Source organism: Pseudorca crassidens, chromosome 3 (assembly GCF_039906515.1).
Source record: "Pseudorca crassidens isolate mPseCra1 chromosome 3, mPseCra1.hap1, whole genome shotgun sequence".
NCBI lineage: Eukaryota > Metazoa > Chordata > Mammalia > Artiodactyla > Delphinidae > Pseudorca > Pseudorca crassidens.
In genome coordinates, this window is record NC_090298.1 from 41,493,395 (window position 1) to 41,512,402 (window position 19,008).

The 19,008-nt window shown below is 39.2% G+C and overlaps 1 protein-coding gene across 2 annotated transcripts in view; it reads right to left on the reverse strand.

The window, feature by feature from the left end:
• Positions 1 to 419: 419 nt before the first annotated feature.
• ARL15 (ADP ribosylation factor like GTPase 15) overlaps positions 420 to 19,008 on the reverse strand; it is a 415,759-nt gene continuing 397,170 nt past the window's right edge. For both annotated transcript variants that reach the window (XM_067730670.1, XM_067730669.1), the window contains one exon: positions 420 to 3,138. In XM_067730670.1, coding sequence (XP_067586771.1) covers positions 2,986 to 3,138 — 153 coding nt within the window. In that variant the 3' untranslated portion in view covers positions 420 to 2,985. The remainder of the gene's footprint in view (positions 3,139 to 19,008) is intronic.

Genomic DNA, 19,008 nt, shown 5'->3' on the forward strand with positions numbered 1-19,008 from the left:
TTAAAAATATTTACTTATTTCCTGAGGGCAACAATCCCCATTGAAGGACATAGTTCATTGCACCAAACAGCCACTCTTAGAAAGTTGCTTTTACAGCAGATATTATAAAATGATGCTTTGATTGAAGGATGACACTTGACATTAACATCTCGACTCTGCTTACCCATTCTGAAGGAATAGCTCCAGTGAAAGTAAATTGCTGCTGAAGACAAACCAACTGGAAAAGACACTTGCGCTTTTCTTCTTTTTTTTGTGTCTCTTAAGGTTTTCACAGTGGCTTCAAAGGAAATGTGAATTAATCATTTGTTTTGACCCAAGAGCAGCAGAACTTATTTTGAAGACTTAAACAGGCAACACAAATGTAAACAGAAATCTGGGACTCCCAAATGCTAAAGCTGGAAGGAGTCAGTCTGAAAACATCAATTCTACTCAGCGTTTATTTTCATTTGAAGATAGTGGAAATCATATATAAATCACGGACAATACGAGTTCTTCTTGCCTGGCCATTGTCCACATGAATCTGTTAACCTCTAAGTACAGATACAGAATTTTTTAATAGAAAGACAGGGCAATATGGCAGTTAATTAGCAACTGATACTGTAAACTACAGGAGATACAAAGTTCTGTCATATAAATTAATTGCCATTACAAAAAGGCAACTGCTTGAGCTAAGAAGGTACAAAAACTGATAACTTCCATAAATATAACGAGAAGCTAAGTGAAGAAATACATAACAGACTGTTTTTCCTATATAATATTTGAATATGCAAACTAAGACACCTGTGGCATTTTACAAGTAGGAATACGACAGACACGTTCACCCACCACCCACCCACCCATGTCCGTCCAAGCCCTCTCCCCTCCCCCTACGTGGATTTCCCAAACACGGCAAATTCTAGGGTTACAAGGACAGGATGCCGCACGGAAGCAGCAAGACTGCGAGCTCTGAACTGCTAGACAAAGAAGGAGCCTTATTGACAGTTGTAAAGCATTAGGCGTCAGACAGAAACTTGTCAAAAACAGCTGTTGTTGGGTACTGATTGATAATGTTTTCATTCTGACGGCTGAGACACTGCAGACAGTCGTGGGTCTGAGAAGAAGCCCATCCCTGGAGCACACATGAACACACACGCAGACAACGGGAAGTCATTTAACAGATGTCTTACGAGCACTCAGCCACGGTATCTTAAAAAGATAACATTCTACATTTAATGAACTTGCAGAGAAAGTAATGCCTAATAATCATTTATGTTTCATAGAAGATGAGCACAACAGGACGAAATAAAAGCAGGACTTTTGTAAGTGGTCATCGGAATAAAAGTTTTGTGCTGCTCACGGATTATATAAGGTTGATAATATTCAAGGATGCCGTAGATAAAATTTGAATGTGAATCTTTTTTGATCCACTCCATTAAAAAAAAAAGGTTAAAAGAAGTGTTCGATGTTTCAAAGGTAATGATTTCATTAAAGTCCACCTACAAGATCAAACCACAAAAGCAAAATTTGAATGACGTATACCTTCTGGAGAATTACAAGGTATTACATCACCCTGTAATACAGTGTGAGTGTGGTATTTGGGAATCAGTCGATGCTACCTAAAAATTGCAAACATGTTTTTATTGCTCAGGTGAAGGCAGCAGTCTTCTATCATTTGGTCACTTGGTATTTTAAGTGGCCCAAAATCTGCAAAATGTGCCAAAGAGTATTTCATCCATTAACCTCAATATCCATAGATTATTCCTGATTTAGAAAAGGTCCAAGGTGCCAAAACTTAGTAAACCTGTACATTTATCTGTATAATTTTATCATTTAAACTAAATGAAAAAAATTAGTTCCAAAGACTGAATCTAGGCCTTAAAATTATTTATTTGCTGCAGCCCCAGCACATTTTTAAGGGCATACTGAAACCCCTGAAAATAGAGGTTTATAAGAGAAATACTGATAGACCTTAAATTACTGGATGGGACATTAACAGACTCCATTAAACTACATTAGCACTTACTGAATGAATACACAGATGATTCTGCCTTTATTATCTTTGTCAAATCCACGCCAGCTTAAGCCCTAGCCAGTATAAACTATACTTCATTTGGCTGTTTAAAAAATTTTTTCTCTCTTATTTTAAAAATTATTTTCTCTATTTCAATCAGACGTAAGATTTTTAGAAAAAGATTTTTAGAAACATGTTACACTGCAGCTCGACTTTACATTGGGTAATTTTTCCATTAAAAAAAAATTTGAGGACTTGATGGAACAGTAATCAGCGATGCATGCATTGTGCCTAAATCTCCTCTAACTCTTCTTGAAAACAGAAACAATGTCTTTGCTCTTAAAAGAGGGGATTGAGGGAGAGTTCAGATGTAATTAAAAAAAAAAAAGAGCAGGCAACTTGTCTAAGTTCTTCCAAGTCGATTTTACTATGGCAGGATACTCGTTTCTGGTAAGGTGATTAATTGAAGTTTTTGGTGCTCATTTTTCTCCTATACGCTGTAAGGCCAGTATACAGAAAACTTAAAAATAAGATAAGATAAAACCCCCAAGAGATCTTGAAAATGATACCCATGTTATGGGGGAGCCCTAGTCACACAGTACTCCACCCCAAACCCAGGGTAAATGAGCCGAGGTTCTCGGTCTCCCTGAGTCTTCCATAAGGGATTTGATTTCTGGGAGCCACGAATTCCATCCATTTTAGCACACACTAGAGAAGAGACGCTTAGAACAACAGAAGGAAGAGACATGCGGTGAAGATAATTAGTGGTAAACAGAGAATAAATTCTCTCTCAGTAGTGTATACTTGACGGTAATGCCGATGATAGTTCACCTGATTTACAGAATATTCACTTTAATAGAGAGATGAGAGTCTGAGATAACTGGAAGAAAACAGATACTGAAGCCATTAAAGTCTTGATACCAAAATAAAATTAAACGGAGAAACTAACATGATAGGTTCAAGGCCTTGTGGGAACCCATTTTCTTCACCAAATTTCACATTCTTACAGCTTCATGGTCTTTTTCTTCTAACAAATTTATCAGCTGAGAGAAGCTGTCTTTCAGTGCGTCCATGTCATCCAGCGAGCAGGGCTGCAGAATCCAGCGTTTTCCACGTGCAAGTGGTTCAAGTTCAAAATATTTTTTGACCTTAATTGGGGAGGGGGGGAGAGAAATATGTTATTAATCATCTCGGAATCTTTCTCATACCGAAATTTTGTGAGTAATGAAGTAGGGGGATTTTAAGAAGTTATAGGAACCATGATGGCCGGGACCTGCTAGAATCCCATCCACAGCTGTGGTTATAATGTGGGTTATATGTTGTGACCCAGGAGTGTTTTTTTTAGGGGTGAATGACCCCCTTGCAAGCTACCATTCCATCCATTCACTTAACGGCATGGGAGGTCTGACGAAGTCTAAGAAAGAATTATATGTACTATGGCACGGAGCAAAAATACACTGCAGACCCCAAAAAGTTGCAATTCAACCAAAATAACTCTAGCAGAGTAGCTTTCACTACATTACCTTGTTAACTTATTAAATTGGTGACGGCCAATAACATGTACACTACTGATTACACAAGACAATTATTTTGACCATCAAATACACACACAACAACAACAAAAATAATTTAAATAATCCTTTCTCTCATTTAAATACATGTCTCTGGCATGTATTTCTGAGACCTGGGAAGGTGGTTTTCTAAGAAAGAGGATAGAAACCGAGTGTATGTATCTGCATATATAAACTTATATAAATACACGTACATACATAAAGTCTCCTAGCTTTTTTTTTTCTCCCAGTCCTGAATTTTCAGGGAGGGGAAAATCAAGACCTTATAACTGGTATGTAAGGTGGAGCAGTTGCTATCTGAAAAATCTGTTTCATTAATAACAGGTCACAAGTCACCCTTACTGTGTACGAGGCTAGGATACTGACTAATAACATCCAGGATTACCAACTCCTGACTGTGAATAAATATCAAATTATTATGGCTTTCAGAAGTATTGATTTTCTCTCAAAGGGTATGATAAAGTACAAAGTTCACGAAGTTACAAACACACACACACACACATACACACACACAAACACACACTACATCACACAAGAAAAGGACATTGTATTTATAGCCCAGCAGGGTTTACATAACATCAAATACAGTGAGTGGCAACATCAGAAGAGGCATTGTTCAAAGACATTCTTGGTCAATGAACTGTGTTAAATCTCATGTGCCATGGAGAATCCCCAGGCCTTACCTTAGTCAATACCTGACCCAGAAAAAAAAGGTGTCCCAATCTGATGCCACTTCCAAATGTGGTTTCATTTTGCTTTTCTCATCACAAGCACCAGACTACTGTTAACAGCAGAGACACACCATTCAAAATGGTATTAATATGTGCGTACATTTTTAATGTGAGTAAGAAGATATAAATAACACTAAGTTTTTATGGTAATTTAGGAACCACAAATATGCTAACATTTTACAGTTCAAGTGTGTCCCAGAAGTACTCCTAAAGATGTCTGCAAATTCATAATAAATACCACTCCTGAAAAACAAAAGAAGCCCTTGAGAATGGAAGGACTCTCATTAATTCTGATTCTGAAGAGTAATGGAAAGCTCACCTACAGACCAGAAAATGGGTCCACAATTTCAAGACAATTTTTGGCCAAGGTATTTTACAAATCATGTTGTTAAGAGGATTCCCTCTTATGGAAAATGTAGACTCCATTCTCTTAGTTTCTTTTCTTCAGGGCTCTGAAAATGACTTACTTCAAAAAGAATATGAGATTAGGAACCAAGACGGTGGAGTAGAAGGACGTGCTCTCACTCCCTCTTGTGAGAACAGCAGAATCACAACTAGCTACTGGACAATCATTGACAGGAAGACACTGGAACTCACCAAAAAAGACACCCCACATCCAAAGACAAAGGAGAAGCCACAATGAGATGGTAGGAGGGGTGCAATCACAGTAAAGTCAAATCCCATAACTGCTGGGTGGGTGACTCGCAGACTGGAGAACACTTAGACCACAGAAGTCCACCCACTGGAGTGAAGGTTCTGAGCCGCACGTCAGGTCCCCAACCTGGGGGTCCGGAAACAGGAGGAGGAATTCCTAGAGAATCAGACTTTGAAGGCTAGCGGGATTTGATTGCAGGACTTTGACAGGACTGAGGGAAACAGAGACTCCACTCTTGGAGGGCACACACAAAATAGTGTGTGCATCGGGACACAGGGGAAGGAGCAGTGACACCAGGGGAGACTGAATCAGACCTACCTGCTAGTGCTGGAGAGTCTCCTGCAGAGGTGGGCAGTGGCTGTGGCTCACCATGGGGACAAGGACACTGGGAGCAGAAGTTCTTGGAAGTACTCCTTGGCGTGAGCCCTCCCAGAGTCCGCCATAAGCCCCACCAAAGAGCCCAGGTAGGCTCCAGTGTTGGGTTGCCTCAGGCCAAACAACCAACAGGGAGGGAACGCAGACAAACCCATCAGCAGTCAAGCGGATTAAAGTTTTACTGAGCTCCGCCCACCAGAGTCAGCTCTACCCACCACCACTCCCTCCCATCAGGAAACTTGCACAAGCCTCTTAGATAGCCTCATCCACCAGAGGGCAGGGAGCAGAAGCAAGAAGAACTACAACCCTGCAGGCTGTGGAACAAAAACCACATTCACAGAAAGATAGACAAGATGAAAAGGCAGAGGGCTACGGACCAGATGAAGGAACAAGATAAAACCCCAGAAAAACAACTAAATGAACTGGAGATAGGCAACCTTCCAGAAAAAGAATTCAGAATAATGATAGTGAAGATGATCCAGGACCTCTGAAAAAGAATGGAGGCAAAGGTCGAGAAAACGCAAGAAATGTTTAACAAAGACCTAGAAGAATTAAAGAACAAACAAACAGAGATGAACAATGCAATAACTGAAATGAAAACTAAACCAGAAGGAATCAATAGCAGAATAACTGAGGCAGAAGAACAGATAAGTGACCTGGAAGACAGAGTGGTGGAATTCACTGCTGTGGAACAGAATAAAGAAAAAGAATGAAAAGAAATGAAGACAGCCTAAGAGACCTCTGGGACAACATTAAATGCAACAACATTCTCATTACAGGGGTCCCAGAAGGAGAAAAGAGAGAGAAAGGACACAAGAAAATATTTGAGGAGATTATAGTTGAAAACTTCCCTAACATGGGAAAGGAAATAGCCACCCAAGTCCAGGAAGCGCAGAGGGTCCCATACAGGATAAACCCAAAGAGAAACATGCTGAGACAAATAGTAATCAAACTTGCAAAAATTAAAGACAAAGAAATTATTAAAAGCAGCAAGGGAAAAATGACAAATAACATACAAGGGAACTCCCATAAGGTTAAAAGCTGATTTCTCAGCAGAAACTTTACAAGCCAGAAGGGAGTGGCATGATATACTTAAAGTGATGAAAGGGAAGAACCTACAAAAAAGATTATGCTATCCAGCAAGGATCTCATTCAGATTTGATGGAGAAATCAAAAGCTTTACAGACAAGCAAAAGTGAAGAGAATTCAGCACCACCAAACCAGGTCTACAACAAATGCTAAAGGAACTTCTCTAAGTGGGAAACACAAGAGAAGAAAAGGACCTACAAAAACAAAAACAAAACAATTAAGAAAATGGTCATAGGAACATACATATCGATAATTACCTTAAATGTGAATGGATTAAATGCTCCAACCAAAAGACACAGGCTTGCTGAATGGATACAAAAACAAGACCCATATATATGCTGTCTACAAGAGACCCACTTCAGACCTAGGGACACATACGCACAGAAAGTGAGGGGATGGAAAAAGATATTCCATGAAAATGGAAATCAAAAGAAAGCTGGAGTAGCAATACTCATATCAGATAAAATAGACTTTAAAATAAAGAATGTTACAAGAGACAAGGAAGGACACTATATAATGATCAAGGGATCAATCCAAGAAGAAGATATAACAATTGTAAATATATATGCACCCAACATAGGAGCACCTCAATACATAAGGCAACTGCTAACAGCTATAAAAGGGGTAATTGACACTAACACAATAATAGTGGGGGACTTTAACACCTCACTTACACCAATGGACAGATCATCCAAAATGAAAATAAATAAGGAAACAGAAGCTTTAAATGACACAATAGACCAGATAGATTTAATTGATATTTATAGGACATTCCATCCAAAAACAGCAGATTACACTTTCTTCTCAAGTGAGCATGGAACATTCTCCAGGATAGATCACATCTTGGGTCACAAATCAAGCCTCAGTAAATTTAAGAAAACTGAAATCATATCAAGCATCTTTTCTGACCACAACGCTATGAGATTTGAAATGAATTACAAGGAAAAAAATGTAAAAAACACAAACACATGGAGGCTAAACAATACGTTACTAAATAACTGAGAGATCACTGAAGAAATCAAAGAGGAAATCAAAAAATACCTAGAGACAAATGACAATGAAAACATGATGATCCAAATCCTATGAGATGCAGCAAAAGCAGTTCTAAGAGGGAAGTTTATAGCTATACAAGCCTACCTCAAGAAACAAGAAAAATCTCAAATAAACAATCTAATCTTACACTTAAAGGAACTACAGAAAGAACAACAAACAGAACCCAAAGTTGGTAGAAGGAAAGAAATCATAAAGATCAGAGCAGAAATAAATGAAATAGAAACAAAAACAATAGCAAAGATCAATAAAACTAAAAGCTGGTTCTTTGAGAAGATAAACAAAATTGAGAAACCATTAGCCAGACTCAGCAAGATAAAAGGGAGAGGACTGAAATCAATAAAATTAGAAATCAAAAAGGAGAAGTTACAACAGACACTGCAGAAATACAAAGCATCCTAAGAGACTACTACAAGCAACTCTATGCCAATAAAATGGACAACGTGGAAGAAATGGACAAATTCTTAGAGAGGTATAACCTTTCAAGACTGAACCAGGAAGAAATAGAAAATATGAACAGACTTATAACAAGTAATGAATTTGAAACTGTGATTAAAAATCTTCCAACAAACAAAAGTCCAGGCCCAGATGGCTAGACACGTGAATTCTATCAAACATTTAGAGAAGAGCTAACACCTACCCTTCTCATACTTCCAAAAAATTGCAGAGGAAGGAACACGCCCAAACTCATTCTATGAGGCCAACATCACCCTGATATCAAAACAAGACACAGATACTACAAAAAGAAAATCACCAAAATCACTGATGAATATAGATGCAAAAATCCTGAACAAAATACTAGCAAACAGAATCCAACAACACATTAAAAGGATCATCCACCATGATCAAGTGGGATTTATCCCAGGGATGCAAGGATTCTTCAATATACGTAAATCAATCAATGTGATAAACCATATTAACAAACTGAAGAATAATAACCATATGATCATCTCAATAGATGCAGAAAAAGTTTTTGACAAAATTCAACACCCATTTATGATAAAAACTCTCCAGAAAATGGGCATAGAGGGGACCTACCTCAACATGATAAAGGCCATATATGACAAACCCACAGCAAACACCATTCTCAATGGTGAAAAACTGAAAGCATTTCCTCTAAGATCAGGAACAAGACAAGGATGTCCACTCTCACCACTATTATTCAACACAGTTTTGCAAGTCCTAGCCATGGCAATCAGAGAAGAAAAAGAAATAAAAGGAATACAAATTGGAAAAGAAGAAGTAAAACTGTCACTGTTTGCAGATGACATGATACTATACATAGAGAATCCTAAAGATGCCACCAGAAAACTACTAGAGCTAATCAATGAATTTGGTAATGTTGCTGGATACAAAATTAATACACAGAAATCTCTTGCATTCCTATACACTAACGATGAAAAATCTGAAAGAAAGATTAAGGAAACACTCTCATTTACCACTCCAACAAAAAGAATAAAATACCTAGGAATAAACCTACCTGGGGAGACAAAAGACCTGTATGTAGAAAACTATAAGACACTGATGAAAGAAATTAAAGATGATACCAACAGATGGAGAGATATACCATGTTCTTGGATTGGAAGAATCAATATTGTGAAAATGACTATAATACCCAAAGTAATCTACAGCTTCAGTGTAAACCTTATCAAGTTACCAATGGCATGTTTTATGGAACTAGAACAAAAAATTTTAAAATTTGTATGGAGACACAAAAGACCCTGAATAGCCAAAGCAGTCTTGAGGGAAAGATACGGAGCTGGAGGAATCAGACTCCCTAACTTCAGATTATATGACAAAGCTACAGTAATCAAGACAATATGGTACTGGCACAAAAACAGAAACATAGATCAATGGAACAAGATAGAAAGCCCAGAGATAAACCCACGCATGTATGGTCAACTAATTTATGACAAAGGAGGAAAAGATACACAAAGGAGAAAAGACAGTCTCTTCAATATGTGGTGCTGGGCAAATTGTACAGCTACATGTAAAAGAATGAAATTAGAACACTCCCTAACACCATACACAAAAATAAACTCATAATGGATTAGATACCTAAATGTAAGACCGGACACTATAAAACTCTTAGAGGAAAACACAGGAAGAACACTCTTTGACATAAATCACAGCAAGATCTTTTTTGATCCACCTCCTATAGTAATGGAAATAAAAACAAAAATAAACAAATGGGACCTAGTGAATCTTCAAAGCTTTTGTACAGCAAAGGAAACCATAAACAAGACAAAAAGACAACCCGCAGAATGGGAGAAAATATTTGCAAACGAATCAACGGACAAAGGATTAATCTCCAAAATATATAAACAGCTCATGCAGCTCAATATTAAAAAAACAAACAACCCAGTCCAAAAATGGGTAGAAGACCTACGTAGACATTTCTCCAAAGAAGACATACCAATGGCGAAGAAGCACACGAAAAGCTGCTCAACATCACTAATTATTAGAGAAATGCAAATCAAAACTACAATGAGGTATCACCTGACACCAGTTAGAATAGGCATCATCAGAAAATCTACAAACAACAAATGCTGGAGAAGGTGTGGAGAAAAGGGAACCCTCTTGCATTGTTGATGGGAATGTAAATTGATACAGCCACTATGGAGAACAGTATGGAGGTTCCTTAGAAAACTAAAAATGGAATTTCCATATGATCCAGCAATCCCACTACTGGGCATATACCCAGAGAAAACCATAATTTAATAAGACATATGCACCCTAATGTTCACTGCAGCACTATTTACAATAGCTAGGTCATGGAAGCAACCTAGATGCCCATCAACAGACAAATGGATAAAGAAGATGTGTTACATATATACAATGGAATATTACTCAGCTATAAAAAGGAACAAAACTGGGTCATTTGTAGAGATGTGGATGGATCTATAGACTGTCATACAGAGTGAAGTAAGTCAGAAAGCGAAAAACAAATATCGTATATTAACGCATACATGTGGAACCTAGAAAAATGGTACAGATGAACCGGTTTGCAGGGCAGAAATGGAGACACAGATGTAGAGAACAAATGTATGGACACCAAGTGGGGAAAGCCGCGGGGGGGGAGGGGGTGGTGGTGTGATGAATTATGCGATTGGGTTTGACATGTATACACTGATGTGTATAAAATTGATAACTAATAAGGACCTGCTGTATAAAAAATAAAATAAAATAAAATTCAAAAATTAAAAAAAAATTAATGAAGAATTGATGAGTCAAAAAAATATATATATATGAAATTGCTTGTGCAACGACCAGCACCAAGGACCAACCTTGCCGCGCCAAGAGAGGGGCTGCCAGTCAGTGGACCGAGGGAGCTGTGGGCCAGCAGGGAGAGAGAAGAGCTTGTAGGAGCAACAGGTGGGGATCATGTTTAAATCTACAGCTAGAAGGAGGAGGTGGCTGCTCTAAAGAGTTTAAAATCCGAGATGCTAGTCTCCTTGATTCTGCCACAAAGACAGGTTTCAGATCACGCCACTAAGTGCAAAATTGGGGAAGCCTGTGCTTACCAAACAGTCTGGTATTTGATCAATGATGCCTCCCATCAAGAGTGGACAGCATGTCACATGCAAATCTGGTACACGAAGGAATTTGTACCCTTGTCACATTTTATAACCTCGAATTTAAAAGGACAGCATTTTAAGTATTGCTAATACCTGGGAAGAGGACTAGTGGCAAGAAATCCAATACTATTAAAATAAAGACTAACACAGTAAGTGCATATTACTAACACTACTTCCTCCGAATGGTTTACTTAAAAATTCACAGAATTCATACTAGTAGCAAATTGACAGCTAATTTAAAAACAACGTTAGATGTAAATAATCACAAAATATCATAACTTGTGATATTTTGCAATATGGATTAGTCACAAAAGCACAGTAAGGATTTTAGCCACTCATCAGGTTGGTTACTAGGCAACTGAAAATATAGTCTATGACGTAGGCACACTTGGAAGATAATAAAGATGTCCAAAGGTAGTTATGTTTCAGAAGTTGTTCCTGATGAATATTAAACATGAGAAGGAAATGGAAGCTTCAATTACAGGGTGGTCACCAGATGAAGGAGCCTATTGGTGTTAAGCTGGCAAATACGGCTGGGTAACCTGAGATTTTCACATCTGTAACCTAAGTGGGTACCTAATTCTGCCATATTCACCCTACTGGTATCCAAATGATTCCCCACCACTCTACCTTTATAATATCATTTTAAAAACAAGTTTGGCATTCCAATGATACTCAAGTACAGTAAGTGACTATGTTTGCCGCAAGAACAGAGATTTTCATTACCCAGAGGTTTATGTTTCTGAAGCCAAAGAGTACAATACAAGAGAGGAGAAGATGAAGACTTAATGTTCTGCCTTGAACTTTTTTCTTTAGGATAACATTTTTTATTTTGTTTTCTTATATTAACCTGAAGTTCACATTTTACCGCCTCCCCTCAATTACTACAATAAAAATGACCCACTGTCACACTTGACTTGTCCATGATTGCTTTCTCTGTCTTTCTGTATGCCAATGTATAATTTTAAAGAAAGATGTTTAAGTTTGACTAACATAAATCATATGCTTACATGTGCTTACATAATAACCTTATTATTTTTAAGGTTTAAAAAAACTGCCCATGATGCAAGGATCTATTTTTTATGATCGACATAATTTTTTAAAGGTTATTTCCTTATCAAGATAAACATTTTAAAAATGATTCAAGAGAAATGAACCCAACTCTTTTGACTGCTTTATCAGCTACTTAAACGTCATGGCTAACTGGAAACTGCTGGAATTAGGAGCTGGTGGTTGTTTCACATTGGCCTCTGGTGGTGGCACTTGGGGGAATGACCTCAGAATACAGCTGCCTGGCAACGTGTGGTCATCGAGCTATTTTCGGGATGGCCACAGAGAGTGGGCATTTGTTAGTGGCCATGGATCCGCCCTAGAAATAGGAAAACAAAGCCACTATAAGTTGCCAACCTATTTTAGCTATGTCATCAGAGCCCTTTCTTCACTCACAAAACTTCTGGGTGATTTGAATTACTGCATTGTTATCCACACATTGCATTTACTGTAAAGTCCTAATATAACAGAGACAAATCGGCACCACCTCATTGCTGATAATGTTTGTAGCAGCTGTTGAACCTGTGAGACATTACATAGCATAGGAGACCCACTCATTGGGTAGGAGATGTCCCTTATGTTTCCTTGAGTAGAGAAGTAACAAAACAATTCTTTCCTACTTACAGGACCCCTAATGGGGTTGTAATGATACTCACTGTTTTTCCTATCTTGCCCTTACTTAACATTCAAAAATTTTATTTTTAATTCCTGCAAACCTGTTGTGACTACATTTCTAGAAGTCACGTAAATAGTTTCTGAACTGAAATGATAGGTCTTTCCTTTTTAAAAACCTGCAAATCTTATTTTATTTATGACGATAAGCTGCTTGTTTTTTTCTGTTTTTGTGATTAAACCATGTAAGTAGTGTGTGGCCAGAGTTGGCCTCGTTTTCCTTTAAACACTTTTGGGGAGGCGGGTGATAGAATGCTCCACAAGGGGTTACTTAGTGTTTTCATGTTACATAGAGTTGCTTTGTAAGCTCAGATATTTATAAACAGTGCTTTGACCCACATGAATGTGTGGCAAGACATTAAAAAGGGGGTTTGTGACAATTTTTTAGGATGCACGGGACTGTGCTGTGCACCCTAGAACATGTCACCTCTAGTTCTAATGAATGCAATGTCATTAGCACCAACCGGTCACTGCTATAACTAAAAGCACCCTCTCCCCTCACACGTCCAGAATACCACCTGTCCAGATCCTGTCCCTGTGGATGCAGGTATCTCTTGAGCCTGTCTGGGGCTATTAGCTTATTTTTGCATACATTCACCACTAGAGATAGAAGCTGGATATCTTCTCTCCTCCCCCATCTTCCCCAGATCCCCATCTACACACAACACGTATATTCCCTCTGCAAAAAACTAGCCGATTATAACGGACCTCTCTTAAGCTTGCGGGTGGCTGTGGTGGAGTGAGGATTAGTATAAGCAGTTTTGGAAATCTGCATCCTGAAAGCTGGCTTCCTACAGCTTCATTCATTCAACCACTACCCCTTGAATGAGCCTCGTGAACATGCTCTAATGAGCTACCTGTGCCAGCGCTCCCCTTGCCAGTGCATGGGGTTCCACTGATTTGAGAGAATACTGTAAAACCAAAACAGAACAGAAACAACAGCCGGATGAGGGGACGTTCCTCATCATTTGTGTTTTTTTTTTTTCTGCAGTACGCGGGTCTGTCACTGTTGTGGCCTCTCCCGTTGTGGAGCACAGGCTCCGGACGCGCTGGCTCAGTGGCCATGGCTCACGGGCCCAGCCGCTCCGTGGCATGTGGGATCTTCCCGGACCGGGGCACGAACCCGTGTCCCCTGCATCGGCAGATGGACTCTCAACCACTGCGCCACGAGGGAAGCCCATCATTTGTGTTTTAAGATTACAAGTCCCCACCCTGCTCCTGGTTTTTTAGTGGCTGTGAAAGACTGTTCAGTACTGTACAGTTTACAAAAGGCTTTTTCACTCACTTAGAGCACTCTGACTATACTTCAACTGAAAGTAGGAAAAGCAATTGATTCACATGAAGAGGGATATTATTATTTAGAATAATTCTGAAATCATGTAAGTCAATTTGAATAAGAAGTATCTTGGTAGAAGATTGTTTAGAAAAAAAAACTTCAGGAATAAAGGCACCTTCTTTCTTCATCTTTTGAGAAGGAATCAGGACTCACAGAGTCTAGGTTGACAACTTTGGCTCCTTCCAATTGACAGTGACAGGTCAACAGATAAGACAGACGGCAGAGACTACAGGGTGAGGATCGTCAACAAAATTCTGAAAGCCAGGAAAAATTGCAGTTGTGGATTTGATGGGTAGAAGGGAAAGCTGGAGGATGATGCAAGAGAACACGACTCGGTTAACTATCTTGAACCCAGTGGATTCACTATGGTTTCCTTGTCATAGCAATGTGTCCATTGCATGGTTTGTACTCTTTAAAGAACTGTATGAATAATGTTCTTTGGGGACAGGTTCATATTGGTTCTTAACTCTTTGATAAAAGTATGGTCGGGGGGGGAGGGATAAATTAAAAGTTTGGGATTAATAGATACATACTATTATGAAGAAAATAGATAGACAATAAGGACCTACTGTATAGCACAGAGAACTATATTTGATATCTTGTAATAACCTATAATGGAAAATAATTTGAAAAAGAATATATAGATATAACTGAATCACTTTGCTGTACACCTGAAACTAACACAACATTGTAAATCAACTGTAGTTCAATTAAAAAAAAAAAAAAAGTACCGTCTGGATGATAAATTTACCCCAGGGCTCCAATTAAGAGGATGTTAACTGAGCCTGAATGGACTGTGCAATTTTTCTTTTTTTTTTTTGCGGTGCGCGAGCCTCTCACTGCTGTGGCCTCTCCCGTTGCGGAGCACAGGTTCCAGACCATGGCTCAGCGGCCATGGCTCACGGGCCCAGCTACTCCGCGGCATGTGGGATCTTCCCAGACCGGGGCACGAACCTGCGTCCCCTGCATCGGCAGGCGGACTCTCAACCACTGCGCCACCAGGGAAGCCCGGACTGTGCAATTCTGCACGATATTGTCCATGACTGTAGCCGTCCTTGCTCAGTTACACCCTAGCTCCTTACTGTAGTCACTACAGCAGGTGCACCTATCGTATTTATATGTCACGCTGTGGGAAAACCTTTGTATTGAAATACTGACTGTGTGCCTTCTCTTTCCAATTCCAGACACAAGCATGTCAAATCATACAGGTCGTGCAATTGGCCATGGTTTGGAGTATTTACACCGTGGAAATAGGCAAGAGCAACAAACCAGGACTTTTTCTTTCTAGAGAATTGGCTGTTAAATGCTTACCAGCACATCACTGAGTATATGCATCTTGTATGGATGTTTGCAAAGGGACCCTCGAGCTTAGCTGTCTTCACTGCAGAAGCTCATGGAACAGGCTTCACTTGGTAACCCTCAACAAAGTCAGAGAGAACTTTGCCCATGCCACGGCTCCAGGACGGGGTCCGGAGATAAAGTGCTGGGCGCCATTAAGATTCTTCGGCAGCTTGTTCAAAGAAAGGTTAGTCTAGAGAGAGCTGCACCAGCTGTTCCCCTTTTCACTGTACTGCTTTCAGGATTTTGAAATCCTTAGAAAGGTACTAAATATGTCATTAAAGGCAGAAGTAAATAATACAAGTAAACCCAATTTGCCACCGTTACAAAGACATGACAACACAGAGTAGATATTACCTTTTCACTGAGTACTAATAGGGACCAGAAAATGGCAACTTGATGTTAACCCATACGTAGTATTACTTTGGGATGTGTATTTATAATGGACGCCTGCTTTCAATATAAAAGTAGTAATATAAAAGTGTAATATAAAAGTGTAGTTCTGATAAGACAGCTTGTTTCTTAAGTGGAGGGCAGCCTGTCTGACCTTGGAATAATTAAAAACCAGACAAATGATTGCAGGTTATGACCTGGGATTGAGCCTCACCCTTATTAGAAGTCTTTCTGCCCAGGCAGTAACCTCTGACGTGTCTAGAACGCTATATTTTGTGACAATAATTATATAGAAACCTAGGCTTCCACCGCACGGGAGGATTTAGCCTGCCCCAGAAGAGCCAAATAAAATGACCCCATTTGCTTTGCTGGTGAGCTTTAGGATCTGAAAAGCACTCCTATTTTTGCTTCATTTGCTAATCTGGAATTACAGAACAAATGATCAATGCACCTATTTTCTCTTTTTGATATACCTGGGTGTGTGTGGGGGTTCATTCTCTGAGCCCCAAATCTTGCTTCGCAGACAATCACTGTGAAAAGCACAGACTTAGGTATGGATGCTTCCTGTTTTCAGGGGGCGGTGAAATAGACCCCGTCTCCCCATTGGCACCCTCCTCTACTCCAGTGATTCCACCCGGCCCGCTGCAGCCTGCAGGGGTGCCTGCACATGGGCCCTGGCTCCAGCTCCTGCTTCCCACCCCAGATGCCTCCGTCCACAGGTGCAAAGCAACATCTTTGAAGACCCAGCAGATGTCCTCCTATCACCTCAAGGGGAAGTCTTAATGTTATAGAAGAAACTTCGCAAAGTCGAAGTGACCTTAGTCACAGTAGCCGCTGTTGGTTCCCTCCTCCGCACCACGCCCCTATGAATTCCCCGTAAATAAAGTTTTATTGGAACCTAGTCATGCTTATTCACTTATTTATGGCTGCTTTCATGCTACAATGGCGAAACTGAGTCATTGCCACAGAGACAGCGTGTCCTGCAAAGCCTAGAAGAGTTACTATCCGGCCCCTTAGAGAAAAAAAAGTTCCCAAGCCCTGGCCTACCACATCCTGCAGCTTCGTGCTTTGTCCAGCAGAGGCACAAGAAGCCCTTTGCAGGGGTCTCCGTGTGACCTGGCTCGCCAGCCCTCTTCCTCTCCGCTCTACCTCACACTTTAGGGGGACAGAGAAGTTGGCTTTTCAACCTGGCCAGGCCCCACTTATAATTTCAGATGTTCTCAGTTGTGGTCTAGCAGGCAGAAGGGACATCTCTCAACAAAGCCCTATTTTTTTCTTCTCTGTGTTCAGCCTGGGTTTCTTTCACGTGGAGACTTCCTAAAGGCCGCAGGGACTCCAGGGTACGGGGTAACCTGTCAGTTTGAGGGTTTTGGTGTCCTTAAGGATGGCTTTTAGTGCGCAGAAATACCAGTTATTGTTACTTTGCAGTTTTAAAAGGGATATACAATTTATTAAATGTATAGTATCCGAAACCTAGTTTTTCCTCTAACTATTATATTCAACTTAAAAATCCTAATACTCTATTTATACATCTGTTAAGTTTTAACAAATACATTCAGGGGGCTGAATATTATTTAGGTCCATTTAAAAACTTAATTAAGTTAACCACTTTAAACATTTCAAAACTCCATTTATAAATTTAATATATTCAACTTTCTTAGACTGTCTTAAGAATCAAAACATCCTGAAGTAGTTAGGAATTATTTATCTTCTAGTAAGAATACTTAAAAATTTCTTCCATTAAATTTATATATTCAATGCCTCTCAAGTTCTGAGATAGTCTAATACTATTTACAAGTTTGAGTAAACACTCATACCTCTCCACATAGGAGGCCAATTCTGATCGCTTACACATTTTAAATTAAATCGTGCCTGCTTTCTTTCACTTAGCATAATGTTTTCAAGGTTCACCATATGCAGCATGTACCAGTACTTCATTCCTTTTTATGGCTGAATAATGTTATATTCTATGGATAGGCTCTATTTTGTTTATTCCAGGTTCATCAGTTGATGGACATTTGAGCTTCCTCTACTTTTTGGCAATTATGAATTCATTTATGTGAGCCATTACTTTCTCTTTAAAACAGACATTATCAATAGTTATTATATAAATGAATGGGTTAAGATATCCAGACTCATCGGGGATGAAGCACCCCCACAAGTCTAAGGTGAACTCCATTTTCACCCAGATTCACTAGGATCTTCTAGTTTTACTAAAATAACACAGATTTGGGATAATTATTCTCTAATTTTTTTCATATGTATGACCCCTCAGTTCCTTGAAGGCACAAACAATGAAAAAATTATTTTGCATTCTCTAATGTATCCAGTACAATGAAACGATAATGAAAAGGGCAACACAATATGTAGTTTATTTCATCCCATATTAAAATGTTAGTAAAGGAGAGAAACAGAATATTGGAGACAAGTTACCACTCTTCACAATTAATTAGGCCAAGGTTTCATATAGGAGGTGGGATTTCATGAACAGTTTTGAAACTATAGGCCTAGCTGATTTAAACTCTATTATATACATATGCAAACAGGCAGCTGCAGTGAATTCTTTTGTAAACAGAAAAGTAAACAGCCTATCATGGAAAACAGAACCACTCAAGAAATCTCAAGACCCATAGGACACTTACGTTTTGAGCTATTCCTTTAACCTGTGTTCAAATAAAGCAACTAATTCTTATCTCAGAGAATGGAAAGCATTGGCACATGCAAAAAGAGAAGCACCAGTACCCTTGTCTTCGCATGCAGGTGCAGGCATTGGCCTTTTCAATAACATCTATAACATAGCCATTAATTACAGAGGCAGCCAGCTTCCAACAGCTCACCACTTTTTCTTTTTTCTCTTCTCTCCTCCCTTTATTCCATTCTTTCAAAACGACATTCGTTTTGGATACCAAGCATTTTTAGGGTGTTATACTTGATTCTGTATCTTCCATGTTTGGGATAATACTCAATTATGATTTATTTTTATTTCAAGAAGGCAAATATCATAAGTAGGAAGAAATCTATCTATGAAAACTTTTCTCCTGGCAAGAGAATATGGTTGTTAAAAAAGTCCTACCTATACATATGAGAGCTAGTCAAGTATGTACTAGACAGGAAGGAGAGTTAATGAGTGAAAGCCCCAAACACATCAGAGACAGCCAATTAGCTTGTCTGAAACACAGG